This window comes from Dermacentor andersoni, chromosome 6, assembly GCF_023375885.2.
Source record: "Dermacentor andersoni chromosome 6, qqDerAnde1_hic_scaffold, whole genome shotgun sequence".
NCBI lineage: Eukaryota > Metazoa > Arthropoda > Arachnida > Ixodida > Ixodidae > Dermacentor > Dermacentor andersoni.
Genome location: NC_092819.1, coordinates 82,442,830 through 82,460,125, shown reverse-complemented (window position 1 = coordinate 82,460,125; position 17,296 = coordinate 82,442,830). Strand labels below are relative to the sequence as shown.

The following is a 17,296-nucleotide window of genomic DNA, read 5'->3' as shown; positions in this document are numbered from 1 at the left end:
CTGCACTTTTGCTGGACTTTTGCTGGACTTTTGCTTGACGCCCGCAAGAAACTGCACCTCTTTCTTCAACGCAACGTCTTTCTCGCTTACACGTACAATATTTTTGTGCGCGAACACCACTCGGCTGCTCTTTACGGGCGAAACATTCTGGCGAGCGATTAGGGCATTCTTTGGGTTTATACGTTCAAGAGTTTAAGCGAATGCCCTCCCCAGTGCCGCTCACGCGTCTCTGCCAGTTCATAAGCTAAACGTACAAACTACAAGTGCTTACCATGTGCTCACTAGGGGGCTCCGCGTGTATCAAGTGGCTTGGGCTACTGTGTTCACGGTCATGCAGATTGTGACTGTACCTTTACCTGCTTGCCTTATTCCGGTATTCTTTGCAGAATGACCTCGGTGTTCTGTACCGCAACATTGACCGTGAATTCCGCGATCGGCCCGAGTTCCTTCGGCCCTGGACTGGCGAGCTTTGGCTGTGCGCGGCCACGGCAGCGCTGGCCTCGTCGCTGGCGTTGGCTTTCGTGTCGAGGCTCAGCGCGGCCGAGTGGGTGCCTGCCAGCTCTTCGAAGTCGGTGGCCGCTGCGCGACGCTACTCGTCCTGCGCGGGTTACACAAAAGCTCCCCGACGGGCGCAGACCCTGCGAAATCGCTTCACACTCTTCGACAGCCTCTGGTTCATCCTCGGCTCGCTGCTCCAACAGGGCACTGAGGTGTTTCCCAGGCAAGTGGCTGCTTCACCGTCGAACAGGGCTTTGAGACGGAAGATTCATGGACAAGGGGTACTGCGGATAGAATATCAAGACAGGAAGGTAGGGAGGGTAACGGGAACATGCGTCCGATTGGCTACGCACACACAGGAGAAGGGAGAGGAGGGAATTAGAAGGTGAGTTAAAGAAAGAGATGGTTCTCTAACCCCGTGAGCCTGAAAAAAAGAATCACTGGTGATTTAGCGTTAAATACGAGATAAGTATTTTAGGCATTACGTCGCACCTCTTTGAGGTCCAAGATCCTGGTGTGGAGGGGTGATCTTACACCTCGGGAGTGATCGCCAATATGCTTGCGGGATCTTGCGCATCTTTTGCTTGAGGGTAAGATGAATACGCGACCGCCGGGCAAGATGCTTGCACGATCTAGCCCCTAGGGCAATATAGCAAACACCGCTCGGCCGCTCCATCTGCTTGCGCTTCCGCCTCGCTGTGCTGATGACTGCTGACGAAGGCACGGTGCCGCCCAATCACGAGAGTGCAAACGAACGTCCGGAAAGCGAAATGCTTGCGCGATCACACGAGGAGCTCACTCGACACACGGCCTACCTCTTCGAGGAGCGAACTGCAACTGATGGTGGCACAGAGCAGAAAATCGCTGTCAATTGCACTATTGCTCAGCTAATTAACCCTATGCTTTCCTTGGCTTCATTGCCTGCTGGCTTTGTACAGTCACGATTAACAAAAATGGAGCCTCTCTGTTTCCCTCTCCTCGTTCATTTATAGCGAGGGTCTCTAATCTGTCGCCACTGATGCTCACAGGTAGGATACGGGGGTTTATTAGACGCCTGACTGCTCTTCCTAGCTCACGTGTTACGTGACACCAAGGGACAAAAAAAAAAAAAGGTTGTTCCACATCTGCCCATCATTGCTCAGTGTGGCGTTGGTTCACACTCCCAGGGCTAGATATAATACACATAAATACCCAATGTTGTGGACGTATTGTTGGCCGTTGCTGTAGTATGATTGGTAGCGCATCGCGCATGTAATGCGGAGGTTGTGGCTTCGGGCCCTTGCGGCGACAAATGGTCTTTTTCTCACTTTTATTTCCAATGTGCATGTCCTTTCATTATCGTATAGAGTGTGATTTTAACCACAGTTACACCCTGTGTATTTGTTTACTTGATTTGATATATATGATACATATGTATATATATATATATATATATATATATATATATATATATATAGTTAGTTGAAGAAACGGAGCACACTTACGAAAATTGCATCTTTAATGGTTTAACGTTTCGGCCGTGGCACGGCCTTCGTCAGAATAAAAATGGTTTTTATTCTGACGAAGGCCGTGCCACGGCCGAAACGTTAAACCATTAAAGATGCAATTTTCGTAAGTGTGCTCCGTTTCTTCAACTACCTATGCACCGGACCTACGGAACTTTTCCTTGTATTATATATATATATATATATATATATATATATGACCTCACATGTAAGCTCTGCCATCCCATCGTCGCTAGCTCTACCATTTGACTAGCTTACAACACTTTACAAACATACTCTCTTTTTCCACTGTGAGACTACTAATGCCAACGCATTAAAAAAAGGCTTCCGTTGCAAAAAGCGATCACACCAGCAAGTCGACCTTGAAAAAAAAAGTAGTAACACAACCCGCAACCCTTGCACGCCAATAAATCTCGATTTCTTTCTTTATTTTAGGATAGTAAATGTTGCGAACATTTACATCGTGTCAACGCTGGTTTCTGTGTCTTGTCTCTAGATAAAGGCTGATCGTCCAATCGCGCTCATGCGATAAAGATCGATTGCCTATGTGTATCAAATTGAAGACAGTCACGTAATAAATCATCATTGTTATCGAAGCAACAGCGGACAGGGCGCCTCGCTCTGTCTGATCTGTTGATCAGGATGGACTACGAATTAGAATGCGCAACTCTGACTGAAGCTTGGGCTACCGAGCCAATACGCAATAACCTGCTGAATGAATCATTTGGTGTCGACTCACAGGGTCAGGAGAAGAAGAGCAATTATAGGGAGACAGTGTTGCTTTGAAGCTCACTGTAGGTTTCTTGATACGGCTGCATCAGGGCTAGCGTAAACCCACTGGCTCACAGCGGATTTTCGCGCCAGATTCAGGCGCCACTCCAGAAGTGGAAATGCAATGACTGGTAAAAGCATTGGATACGTGGACCTGGAGTAAGCGAACTTGATAGTCGGCTCCTATAATCCACGCCACCTATAATGACGTGCTATAGCTGTACTTTTTGAAACTTGTGGTTGAGAAACTACGGCTGCTGCAGTTGATTTTTGTATTCAAAACGTCGCAATAGACGAAGGGAAGGCCGTGTTCACCGAAAACTCAAAAAAGGATCGTGCTTACTGCCCGGAACTAACCTTGTTTATCTTTAAACGTAATGGTAAACAAGACTTGTGTGGCGGCGTGTGCTGTTGGCAGAAAATAGTAGCCTATAGTGCGTGCGATATTGCGTATCATGCGCCTAAGTAAAGCATGCAATCAAATACATATAGCAGAACTTTAGACGTCACCCACGATCAGCATAATTAATTACCACACGTCCCGCATACAACCTGCAGATGCTTTAACCTCTGGAAGACCTGATGAGTTCCGCAAAACTCACGAAGATGGAGGTGTGTTAATGAGAGAAGCTGCTTGCATCTCATGTTATATTATAGGTCAGTAAACTTTTTAAAGGCTTGTGTCATATTTTCATTAAGAAGTGCAATTTGTGAGAAGCAATGTTTCGTGTCCTAACTATACGGTGACAAAGACTCCTACAGTTTTCATCACTGTTTTAAAAAAGAAGGCATTTGGTTTCCGAAGGACATGTGAGAGTCCATCGTTTATGTTCATGTCAATTAGGAAATCGCTTCTTTTCTAATGCATCTATATGGTGATGCGGTTCACGGTTCAGCTGCTAAGAGTGGCGTTTACATTATTTCGCGAGGCATAAAATGGCAACTTCTTATTTTTTTGTCTGCGTTTGAATACGTCGTTGGGACAAAAATAATATCACTAACATTCGACCTAGATTTATTAAATAGTTCAAGCGAATGCAGCATAAGTTTTCTTGCGAATAGAGTATTTCACACGCACCGTACCACGTGGTCGAGTACATTAAGCGTGCATCGAATTTCAACACAGGGGCTGTGCGAATGCACACATTCTGGTATGGCTGAATGCAGCGCGTGATGAAGAACTCTGCCCGCACATGCAAGTTTCCACTGAGCAGAGCGAGTGAAACAGTACAGCTGCTTCTGCCACAGCGCGCCAGGTATTGCGTGAAGGGAGAGGGCATCGCTGCGACGTGCCTCTGCCTGTTCGCTTGTTATGCGCCTGGGCGTGTTATTAACTGGGCGTGTACCCATACAGACAATTTGGGAAGAGAAATCTTGGGCCATTGGGTATGGTGCAAATGGGTTTGTGCAAAAATCTACAGCTTAGGCCACTGAATATATGTAACTGGGCATGTGACACCAGTCGTGGAACATTCTTTGCTAATCCTCCAGAGTGGCTACGTGCCACTGAGTTGGTGCCCGGATATAAAGCGGAACAACCGTCTTTTCCATCTGTTGTCATTTTTTGCAAAGTGTAGGTTGACTCACGAAGTTGAAGAGTGATAATTGTGATAAGGAAGGAATACTACGCACTACTCCTTTTTCTCAATTTCGCTTTTGCAGTTATCTGGGTCTTTGTCAGCTATCGTCAAGTGAAATATATATTTGGTGTGTGTAAGCGTCCACCTGCCAGCACTAACGAACTCATTGATCGTTTTAAGGAGTCCACTGATGAAATATAGGGTGTGTATCCAGGCGCAGTTAACATGCTGTGCGGGGACTTTAACTTCCCCTCTATATATTGGCTTACATATTCTGTCAACAGCCCAAATAACCAACCACAATGCGTTTGGTTTTCGCTCTCGATTCACCTCCTCCAGTTAAGAAAGATGGTTTTTGAGCCGAGGAGTGGGGAACACACTTTTTACATTATTGCTGCATGGATTGTGGAGTTTTACGTGCCAAAACCACAACTTGATTATGAGGTACGCCGTAGTGAAGAGTCCGGGATAATTTTGACCACTGGATCTTTAACATGGCCCCATTGCACGAGACAGAGGCGTTTCTGCATTTCGCCCACATCGACATGCAGCCGCCGCCGCCGGGATTCGATCTCGCGACCTCGTGCTTAGCAACGCAACATCACAGCCGCCAAGCCACCACGGCGGGTCTTTACCTTATCTTTAAAAAGTATCCTAATCATATAATAACCAAAGACTTGGAAGAACTAGGCGACCACAGGTGCACGCATTGTATATTTTCGTTACCGTGTCTTGAAAAAAACTAAGATAAACAAACTAATATTAAACTATGACGTAGTAGTTCTGCGGAAACCCGCAAGGTGGAGAGAAGTAATGAATAAAGGGAAAATCAGACATCCACCCGTTCGTAGCAAATGCTACAAAGGAAACCCATACGGGTTCCTCGAAAGAAAAGCCTCATAGCTGAAGAAAAATTCGTCCTGGTCCGGGACTCGAACCCGGGACCACCGCCTTTTCGGGGCAGCCGCTCTACCATCTGAGCTAACCAGGCGGCTAGCAGATGGCAGGGCGAAGTTTGCCTCGTGTGTTGTCGACAAATTCGACTTCGCCCTGCCATCTGCTAGCCGCCTGGTTAGCTCAGATGGTAGAGCGGCTGCCCCGGAAAGGCGGTGGTCCCGGGTTCGAGTCCCGGACCAGGACGAATTTTTCTTCAACTATGAGGCTTTTCTTTCGAGGAACCCGTATGGGTTTCCTTTGTAGCATTTGCTACGAACGGGTGGATGTCTGATTTTCCCTTTATTCATTACTTCTCTCCCCCTTGCGGGTTTCCGCAGAACTACTACGTCAAACCTTGCCTTTGCCTCGTGTGTTGTCGACAAATTCGACTTCGCCCTGCCATCTGCTAGCCGCCTGGTTAGCTCAGATGGTAGAGCGGCTGCCCCGGAAAGGCGGTGGTCCCGGGTTCGAGTCCCGGACCAGGACGAATTTTTCTTCAACTATGAGGCTTTTCTTTCGAGGAACCCGTATGGGTTTCCTTTGTAGCATTTGCTACGAACGGGTGGATGTCTGATTTTCCCTTTATTAATATTAAACTATGCAGGCACAGACTAAGGTAGGGTGACTAAATTGACGTCTGTTCTCATAACCGACTTTCGCACAAACTATTGTAATCGCATGACTATTGAATACGGCACTGTTTTGTGATAAGCCTAAATCAGTAGAAGCTTCCCGTATGCCTAATTTAACAGTCTCTCAATAATCAATGACCTGTGGTTTACCCGTGATGTGATCTTAATAAAAAGAAGACAGCTTACAGGAAAGGCTATTAAACTAATTCCCCAGAAGAATGGAAGATGTACAAAAAGACCTCTAATATAGCCGCGACTGCCCGTAGCGAAACTAAAGACAATTATTTCAATTACATTCTTCCTGCCTTATTGAAGACTGATCAGTAAAACTACTGACGCACAGTTAATCCAAAGCATAATGTGACATCGCTGGCCCTCACAGCAAACGATGGCAGGACGCTACCAATAAATGAGTGTGCGGAACCGTTTGTCTACCACTTCGCCGAGGTATTCACACAGGAGCTGTCATGTGACAACGACTCGCAGGCTACTCCTGTGATGGCTATGAATTGCCCAGGGTCAGCCATTGCTATTTCTTAAAATGTTGTCGAGAACGCTATCGAAATATTGCCCTTGGAGACTAGTCCTGGCCCCGTTCATATCAGTTCCAAACTTTTAATGTTGCACTCAGTCTGCCTTTATCCTATCGTTAATCGTCGAAGAGTCCTTATATACTAGGTGTGTTCCAGAAAAGTTTGCCATAGTTATTCCTATATTTAGATCAGGTGATCAAATAACCCTAATAATTATAGGCACATCTGGCTCATGTCAAAATGCCGTAAACTGTTAGAGCATATAATACACACCCACATAGTGATATATATACACCAAGATAACTTGCTTCTTGAAAATCAACGCTACTTTCGGTATCACCCATCATGCCAGACTCAGCTGTATGAGGTGGTCACGGATAATGATCTCGCCCTTCACAACTCTATTTCCACTGATGCAAGATTTATCGACCTTTCGAAAGCCTTTGCTTGCGTGCCTCACGACCACCTACAAATAACGATATCCAACCTTCAGCTTGACGACAACAGCAGGTGATGGATCGAACAATTTGTCATGAACCGAACGCATTCAGTTGAAATAGACCACTTAGTTTCCAGTACAAAAGAAGTCATATGCGGAGTACGCCAAGGGTCAGTTTTAGGCCCCTTATGGTCCCTAATTTGTTATAGCTATCAAGCAACTAATATCACTTCTCGTCTTCGCTTGTAAGCCGACGAGCACGTAGTCCACAGGAAGATAAATAGGCATAATGATTTAACTAACTGGCATTCACATATATCCCAACTTTAGCGATGGTGCCGTGCTCGGAAAAGGGAAAGAAAAGCCAGCAAGCTGAGCAATGTTACGTTCCCAAATATCCTCGCCAATTTATCTAACCGCTTTACTATACATAATGTGGAAATCGATTTCGCCCGTTCCTTTAAATACCTGGAAAATGTTCTTTGCTCTGATTTGAATTGAATACACATCTTGAACACATCAATGGTAAACCACCGAAGAAACACAGTCTTCTCAGACTTGCCTCTAGTACCTTGCAAATACTCAAACCAGACTCTTCAAGTATATCTCTTTAATCAGGCCATCACGAGTACGCAGTGGTTATTTGGCATCCTCGCCATGATAACCTCACCCACATGCTGTAATCAGTACAAAACAAGGCGGCGAGGTCCCTCGCACCATCTTACTCTCGATATCAGCGTGTCTACCATGAAAGAAAGGCTAAAATACCGTCACTTGCAATGCGCAGAAACATGCCCACTAGTCAGTCTTACACTCACTGTGTCACAGCAAATCACCCTTTACCGCTAGCCCCATTCAACATGTTCACTACAATTCCGAGCGGATGTATATCACAATCAGAAAATAAAACTGTATACATTTCTGCGAACCAATAAGTTTCAAAACTCAACCCTTTGCCCTCAAGTACCGAATGGAATTTATTAGAAGAAAATGTAGTCATCATCCTTGGAGTCGAATGGAGTCATCGTCTTTCCAAAGGGCATTGCTTACCTATTTGGAAAGTCGCAAAGATTTTTGAGAAAATAAGTGTCTGACCAATCGTTATGCTTTGTCTTTGTTCAGTTTCATTACAGACGTAGCTTATTCTTTCAACTGTCTTTGTTGTTTTCTTATTCTTCCTTTTGTTTTCCTTTCCTTTATTTTTTAGGAAGCTTAGGTGTTTCTGTAACTTGTTAAGTGTGTTGTGCAATGTATGATTGCTCAAGTGGCTTTTTTCTGCACACTTGAGTCCTAGTATAAATTGTTAGGTGTGCTTGTTTATACATTCTTAAACTTATTACTGATGAAGTGATTGTTCTTTGCTCCCCTCCCCCATATGTAATGCCCTGCAGTGCCCTTGGGCTGCATAAATAAATAAATGAATAAACAAATAACTAAATAAATAAATAAATAAATAAGCACTACCAGCAGAACAGTTTGCGTAGAAAAAATCCCGAAGAAATAGAGCTGATGTCAGATAGAAATAGTTTTCTTGTTCCTTTTTTTCGCAGGATCGCAGATAACACTGTCTTAAACTGGAAGCCCTCACTACAATATAAATATATATATATATATATATATATATAATGGAGATGACAGTGAGGGCGGAAAGTAGGTAACACTGATAAAAAGAAGATTAGTTGTTCCAAAAGTAGTGATTGGTATAGTCAGCGTTTCTCAGAGTAATCTCCTTCTCATTATCAAAGGAAAAAAAAAAAGAGAGAACCCACAAGGGGATTGGTGGTAGGGCTCTGTTCATTATCGGGAGCTTTGTGCTCACGCAACATTGTTGTGCGACGCAGCCAGTTTTACCACATTTTCTCTGTATATGTTTGTTGCAATCTTGTCGAGTATAATCCGCCACAAGACTCATATTACCGAAAGAGACCGCAAGAATGTTTTCTGTTGTACGCAATGCAACAAATATCTTGGCCGTCGGAGCGGGAACCTTGCTAAACCTGGAACAAGTATCAATGTTTCTTACTACTTTACATTGGTCTTGGCTTATGTCGAACGTTGTTAAGAGTGGTGCATTTCTTACATGGCTGCAGTGGCTTGAAATTAATATTTCTTTTGCGTCGGTGTGTGTATGTGTCCATGCAGAAGCTATTTCATCCAGGAAATGTCCATGGCTACAATAAAGTCGAATATGAACCGTACTAAATTTGCAATAATACTGTGACAAGTCGCGCAAAAGCATATTATGGATATGCGCCCACGTTGTTTAATGAGTCTCGAGATTTTTTCGGTTAACACAATGTTTGCCACTACGAGGACCGAGCACTATGATCTGCGGACTAGTAGTCATTCGGTGGAGGCTCAATCTCATTCACCAGGTTCAAATGGAGCACATGCTATTCTTACATCCCGTTTCCGCACACGGTTGCAGCAAGAGGGAATACCGCGTTGCACAGTGGACTGGATTTGCTACGTGTTATGAAATACGCTGCACATGACCAGGTGGCCTCAAGGCCTCTTACGTGTACAAGAGCATCACAGTGTAGAGAACCATACGTGAAAAAAGTAGTAAATCTTCATGGAAGAAGGAGTAGCCGGCGGCGCATTGGTGAACCTGTCTGCATCTTTTGCCACGTCAATAATAAAATATCATGCGTTGCCTCATTTGGTACAGAGCTTACAGCAGTGTAGGGTATCATATTTATTTAATACATACTGCAGAACCTTTGGTCCGAGCAGGTGGCTAGTTTTAAAAGAACAGTCATATTACAAAAAACGCCAATACAAACTGTTTGAAGGAGTAACATAGATAATAAAAGACAAAATATCAACAATGGAATCTGTTTCAAGATTAGTGTAATAAGATATAATACGACTCCGTAGAAAACACGAACGAAATCTGTTTCTAGATTAGTGCAATAATAGTGCTACGACAACAGATGTGAAATGGTGCAGCAGTGATACTTCGGTGCTGTAGGAGAGACTAAGAAGATGCCTGGATTAATTCGTCCCAATCTAAGACCGTGCGTTGAAAATGGGAATACTTATAAGTGTCAGTTCTAGCAAAATAGGGCGTTAAAGAGTTAGGCTGATCGTACCTTGTGGGTCTGGCTAGTAAGGGTTATAAATACGGTGATGGATCCATCGCAAGTTTGTAGTTAAGAAGCAGTGAAAGGTAGTCGAGTCGGAACTGTTTTTGACGCGTTTTAAGAAGGGAATGTCATTGGCTATCATTATTTCGGATTATAAATAAACCGGACTGCTTTCCTCTGTATTCTTTCTTGTGTTTCTTTAGTTATTGTATATATATAGTGGCGGTGAAAACCTCACTAGTAAAACTGCTAGTCACGAAACTAACTATTTAATGCGCAAAGGTGTACTTACAAAAACAGGCTACACTCAAAGTACAACGATATGGCCAGCACAGTCAGCCATCGTTGAAATATGATCTGCGGGTCAAGCCCATCGGCTTTTATACACGAGTCAGCGAAGGTTCCAGCGAAGGTAATCGCTGGGGCATGCGCATCTTCCAGAAAGCACTACACAGTTCGCATCGCGCATACACTCTGATTACGCCAAGTTCGGTGACAACGGATAGAACCATCGGTAACGTTGGAGAAACTTCCGATGCTTAACAATTATGACCTGGAGAAAAGTGCTCACCCGAGAAAGATAAACCAGTGCACGTGTCAATATACATGTATATATACAGGTTGTCCAACATAACTTGAATCTTAAGTTTTAAAGATAAAAGGCACCCCGGACGCGAGTTGAACCGAATGCGTAATGTTGGCACTGGCGTAGAGTTACTCAGGCTAATTTTTTTTATTTCCGCCTTAACTAAAGGATTAGTTACGTTTAATTAATCAACTCTTTAAGTATTGGCTGCAGACCCCAAGTGTGATACGCAAAGCTGTAGAGCACCCTGAGAAACCTCTCAATAAATTGTTTCCAACACGATATATCTAACGTGGCCTTTTGTCCGCGTTCCAAAGGAAGCCCTCAAAATATGAAAAAGCACGACATGATGGGGCGCTTGCGCACTGTTATTGTGCTGCTCTCAAGCGTGCCATGGATGAACAAGATCCGCTGCAGCGAGAGGGCCCGCGACAGAGCGTGATGCCTGGTGTAGGGATCTGGGCCTGCGGCTCTTATCGCATGACGGCGCAAATGCACGCTGCTGGCCGAGTGTTGCCGACCTTGCCCATCCTTCACCGCCCTACCCTCCGGCCCTTTCTATACTGAATAGCCCGACAGGGAAATCGCTGTCCACCAATACATCCGGTAATATGATAATCTGCGGTCTCGAATCTCTCGATCTGAGAAACTGCTGAAGGGCCACCCTTTCTTTGAGAGCAGCCCCAACAGCTCCACTGCCAGATCGTGAAGTTCAATGCACCGTTACTCGCAGCCATCATTGGAGATATCGGCTGGCTCAGCCTGTGTACTATCATTGGGCTGCCCTGAGAAAGTAGCCGTACTCTTAACCAGCGGCTTGACGCCCTTCTTGGCTCACAGCTTGCCTACCTTGGCCTCAAGCTTGGAAGTCCTTGCGTTAAGAGAGGCCACTGCCTCCGCCATTTGCCTAAGCGCCTCCTTAATGTCTGCCAAGGAATCCGTGATTTGAACCCGAAAATCGAGGTCCTCGTTCCCGATTTGCTCAGTCGTTGCCTTTTTTTTTTTTGCCGGCGTAACCTCAGAATGGGTATCCATTGGAACCGCAGCTGTTGGCGACTGCCCTAAATTCTCTGCGAACCTGTTCGGCCGCGATGGAGGGATAACCTTAGCTACCTTATCTCCCTTCATTTCTGCTATCTCAGCCCTGAGCTGTTCAACGATGCCTCTAAGAATAGCGTTCCCCGTTTAGATTAGACTAGCTAGCTTCAAGCTAACATGCTCTGAAGCGGCACCCGCCTTTACCTGTAACTGTGCCATTTGTTTGACCTTGGTGGCCCACGTTCCTTGGTCAACCCCTTGCGTTGCGATGCCAACCACAGGAGTCCTGGAGCGGGATCTTGCTATGAAGGCTGATCTCCTCCTGCATCGGGATCAGCCGCCCCTGGATCGGGAGCGTCTGCGCTGGCTCACGCTGGTACCCCCTGGGCTTGACCGTGTGCAGCGGTGGGAAATCTTCCTCCACGTCGTGGCCTCGTTGAAATTCCGGATTAGAGTCTTGCTTTTGCCTCTTCTTTCTCCTGTGACGCACCGCATACGGGATCTGGAGGCGCTGCTTGCAGTTCCTGTCTGCTGTGACGTGTGCGCCGCCACACAGTTTGCACGTCGGCTCGCAGTCGTGCTCCTGCGATGCGGACTGCTTGCCGCATCCCCTGCACTTGCCGTTATCTGGCGTAGGGCATACATCCGCGCGATGTGCTTCCTTACCGAAAGCGTAGGAAACATCTGTCTGCTTTCGGAATAGTGTGCAGCGAAACATGGTCGCGCCGCAAAGAACGTGATTTGGAACCTTGAGGACGTCGAAAAGAATCACCACCATTGACGAGTTCTTGATTCGCCTTGCTTGAAGAGCTGTTGTGTTCCTGGCATGAACCCCTGAAGTCTCACTGAATCGATGTCGTGGTATACCCCTCGTATGATCCGCTTGCACGTGTCGTCCGTGGCAGCCATATATGCTTTGACTTCATACTCCACACTGCCGATGACAATACTGGATATGCTGGCATACGCTCTGACCTTTTTCACCGCTGGGATGGTCACCCCCGCAATCTTCTGCATGACGTTACGACAAACTACGTCCTCGACGGTGTCTTCCTCACCCCAGACTCGCCGCCCTGGCCAGGGCAAAGGTGAACTTGATTTGGCTGACACACCTCGTGTCGAGGCCATTGCGTGGACGGACAATCACCCGCAGATGATCTCTCGGAAGTGGTGGTGGTCTTGCTGCAGCTGTTACTTGCTTTTTCACCTTCGTGAGCGACCGACGAGCGTATACGACAACGTCGCCACGCTGGCCTTCGCGCTCAACGCCTCATCCGTGCAGTCGGTCACTGTTTTGACTTTCCGTCGATGAACAGCCGTGGTCCAACCAGGAGATTGAATTTCCTCAGGAGATACATCCTCTCCGTCTACCGGACCTGGCGCATGCATGGCACACGCGTCTGCACGACGTCGAAATGCAGGAACGCGCCGTGCGTCTCCGCTGCTGTTGCGAACGCCTGCACTCAGTAGTGTGTGTGAGCGCCCAGGCTTAGGTTGGCAGCCGCTCGACGCTGGCAGAAAAGTCCTCTAAATATGATAATAAGAGGGCGCCCATCTCTAAAAGGTGGATCCACGTGGTCACGGTGGCTAGGCAGATACGGCGATGACGTAAGTTCGGTGATTGGTGCCCAAAACTGTGGCAGAACATTGAATACGGCGGAGCCGATAAGAGCATGCCCGCACACCTCGGCGACCGCAGCGCCTCCCACAACCCAAAAACAAAAAAATAAAAATAAATAAATGAATAAATAAATAAATAAATAAATAAATAAATAAATAAATAAATAAAAGAACTATGCAACCTAATGCAAGATAAGCATGTGCTATCACCTTCAGTTAGAAATTTGTTGTAAGGAATAGGTCGTAAAATCTAAAGCTCCCTTTGATCAAAGTTATGAACTGGTTGGTTGAAATGCTCGGCGACAGCTTTAGGAAGCCTTTTAGCTGTGTCCGCGTTATGTCCGTTTAACCCGACGTTCATTGATTGTCCCGTTTCACAGATATATTGTTTCTTAGAGAAATATCATTCAAGCATATAAATTACATCGGGAGTAGTGCAAGTAAACAAGTTTTCACTCCGTGTGTATAGCTATTTGCAGTGTTTTTATGTAACTTTGAAGGTGCTTGCTGGTTTTGCACCTGGGGTGATAACATGCATTTATTACGGGGTCATGATGTCGGCTAACATTTGCATGCACTAACATGTCTTTAAAGTTTCTGTTGCCGCGATAGGTAACCCTTGATACATCCGGGAAAGCTTTTCTCAGACGGTCGTTACTTGATAACATTGGGTGGTATTTTTCGTAGGGTGTTGTTTATGTTTGGAAGGGCATTAGAATATTTTGTTACAAACAGCTGGCTGCCTCTCAAATCCTGGTGTCGTCTTACCCCCCTCTTCCCTTTGTAAAGCAACCGCACATATATTTGCTGTGCCGAGGAGAGCATATGTCGCCTTGAAAAGGAGATGTCCACATGTCGAAGCATCGGCTACTGCTTTAACCTTGTTTTCGTTTTGCGCATCGTCTGGAATTTCCATCTCCTGCATTTCCCCTGTCATCCATGGGCATCGTAGTTACTTTTGAGCCTTAGTGCATAAGAGAGTGTTTCGTTCAAAAATAAGTAGACCGACAGTGAATATTTTACGGCGAGTTTGATGACGCATATCTCCAAACTGACCTCATTCTAGAAATTTCCCCCAAGTGGATTAGTCTGATGATCTCACCGGCTACAATCCGTACATTGCAATATGCGCCGTAATGTAATTAATACGAAGGTTAATTATTGATTGTTTGTTAATTAGTTGACTATGTGTTTCGTATTTTTCGTGTAATCAATGTCCGCTTCTCTGAACAATTGAGTTCAAGGGCTAAATTTATCGCATCAATACTAGGCGTTCTTATTTTTTAATTGCATAATTATTAAAAATGACCACGCCATATACACAAAACCGGGCGCTCGACAAACTGTACCCTAGGCAACATCCACAAAGCACAGTATATAACACAGATGCATGCCAACTTACTCTACTACATATATATACATATATACAGACAGTTCCTTGTGTGCCAGCTACACTCCTAATTCAGCAATGAAAATAACTGCCCTCTTAGTGCTATGTTTTACCAACTACCCCAAGAAGAAGTACTCCTGTGGGATCTTTTTATTAACCACAGAAAGAAAAACCTTGCACGACATCTTCTGTTTGTAGAGAGAAGAAGGCATTGACTCTTGTAGACAAATACAGTGCATACCCACTAAACGAAACCTCAGGGGATCTGCATAAGGTCCGTTTCTCAGGAGTCCTATTTAAATCAATCAATCAATCAATCAATCAATCAATCAATCAATCAATCAATCAATCAATCAATCAATCAATCAATCAATCAATCAATCAATCAATCAATCAATCAATCAATCAATCAATCAATCAATCAATCAATTTATTATTAATAGAGGTTGTTACAATTACCAAGGAAATGTAATACTGAAGGAGGTCCCAAAGTAAAAACTGTCAGATGGTCCTCCTGTTATAACATGTATAAAGATGTAGAATATACGCTTAGCAACGAAGGTAAGAACAGTCGGAAGATACAAATCAACATTTTAGAAGTAATTAATCAAACATCTCGTAGTTGAAAATTACACAGAAATAATTAAGAGACTGCGCACAATGGTAAACAAGATGCTACTTTGAAAGGCGACAAATACTTTATTGTCCACAGCCGATAATAAGTGTCGCAGATTTGGTTACAAAGCGTTCCTCTGTTTTTCTTTTCTTTTTTTTTTTTTGCATGCTGCCGGTATCTAGAGCTAGTAGCACAAAACATGGGTGCCATAGCGTGAAACTATTGCAAACTTCCGTATTGCAATTGTGGAATGAGCCTTCGACGATTGGTCGACGGAGCCTGTCTTTCGCGCGACGTCAGCAGAACCTCGAAAACGCCCCCCCCCCCCCCATCTGATATTATGTGTGCAGACTGATTACGTATGAATAGACGGAACGAAAGCAAAATAATAATTTCTGATTCGACGCATTTTTGCTACTGAAGAAAAAGGCGTCGTTAAAGGTGCATTAATATGCCGAACAAAACTTTTTTTATTTTTTTCGTGTGCGTGTGAATATCCAGAGATAACCCCGTTCCCTAGGCAATAGAAGATAGGTACTCGAATTGCGTGCGTGCGTGCGTGCACGCACGCACATTAGTTAATATCTTTTTTATTTCCGCATGCGCGGAAGTTCTTTCATTGGTTTGTCGCAAAACCAAACTTTTTTTTTTATGGCTGAATCCAAAGACGAACAAGCATACGAACAGAAAAGGTGATGCTGCCACTGAATGACATTATATAAGGCCAAACAATGAAATCCTCCTTACCAGAAAGGAAGCCTTCATTGCGGTGAGGCCACCTTATGTCGCTTTGAAAGCTTCGTTACTGAGGCACCCTCAGCGAAGGCTTCCTTGGTGCTTCCTCAGCGTGTGTGTGTGTGAAGGTGGCTGCGAAGCTACCTTCATGCGTCCTTACGCAGCTCCTGGCCCTGAACGAGCGCTTCACCTCACTGCTTAGCCACGTGATGTTTGCTTGCGCATGCGCACTGTCGCGCGCCTGCGGAGAAGCGCGAGCACGGTATGTCTTGCCAGGCATATTCGTTTCAGTCGCACGTTCGGCATGAGTAGCGTTCGTAGGCGTTGCTAGAGCGTTGCTAGGTGATGCACGACGCCGGCGGTGCCAGCGTTGCTGGAGCCTATCAAGTTCTGCGCTATAATGTGGTACTTTTTTATGTTTATTAAACAAAAGTAGAAGAAAGCGTGCACGCGTCTCTACATCAGCACTTCAATTAAAAAGATTATGCGACGATACAACATCTTTTTATTGAATAATGGTGTTCGCGTAAAGCTCTTAAGAGATCATATCGAACCCAAGCATGTGGCAACCATTGCTTACGTAAGGACGGGCGAAGGGAGCTTTCAGAGTACGCTTGCTTCCTCCATCGGTCCTTTGCCGTAAGGAGGCCTCACGTAAGGTGAGGAAGTGGTCGAAGGAAAGGAACATTTCATTCTTTGGGCCACAGTTTTCGCGTATGTAATATGTACACTCGATAAAAGATGCAAATATTTCCGTACTTTCTGAGTAACGTAATTATCTTTAACATTTCAGGGCGCTCGCAACACGAATAATGGCTGTAGTCTGGTGGCTCTTCGCACTGGTGCTCATCTCGTCCTACACTGCCAGCCTTGCCTCGCAGATAATCGCCCAGCACTTGCAGGCGCCTCTCATACAGAGCATAGGAGACCTCGCCAAGCAGTCCAAGATCAACTACGGGTGCGTCTCCAAAAGCGTGACGAGAGGACTCCTAAAGGTACGTTACGAGGCAAAGTGTTTCTCTGTCATGGGTGATGCAAATTTGACAGGCAACCTGAATCTCCTACCACCAATGACCGTTAAGCAAAGTTAATGAGTTAGGTGGCGCACGCACACTCTTTACGAAGCAGCTTGCCGTGTTTGCCTTCTGACTTCTAAGCCCTCATAGTATATAGGCGTTGTAGATTTAGCCCGCTAGTATGATCCCGGCTGTAGCGGCCGCATTTTGATGGGGTGCGAAGAGCAGAGACGCTCCTGTAATAAGATTTAGCTGCAATCTCAGGTGGTTAGAATTTATACGGACTCCGCCACTGTGGCATCTATTATAGCC

At 45.3% G+C, this 17,296-nt stretch overlaps 1 protein-coding gene and 1 non-coding gene across 2 annotated transcripts in view; one reads left to right on the top strand and one right to left on the bottom strand.

Annotated features, from left to right (window-relative positions):
- Window positions 1-17,296, top strand: part of LOC126522984 (glutamate receptor ionotropic, kainate 2-like) — a 262,608-nt gene that overhangs the window by 206,716 nt on the left and 38,596 nt on the right. The window contains exons 11-13 of the mRNA XM_072288943.1: window positions 387-710; window positions 1,864-1,874; window positions 16,762-16,963. Coding sequence (XP_072145044.1) covers window positions 387-710; window positions 1,864-1,874; window positions 16,762-16,963 — 537 coding nt within the window. The remainder of the gene's footprint in view (window positions 1-386; window positions 711-1,863; window positions 1,875-16,761; window positions 16,964-17,296) is intronic.
- Window positions 5,271-5,345, bottom strand: TRNAF-GAA (transfer RNA phenylalanine (anticodon GAA)). The gene has a single exon. It is a non-coding gene; the product is annotated as a tRNA-Phe (tRNA).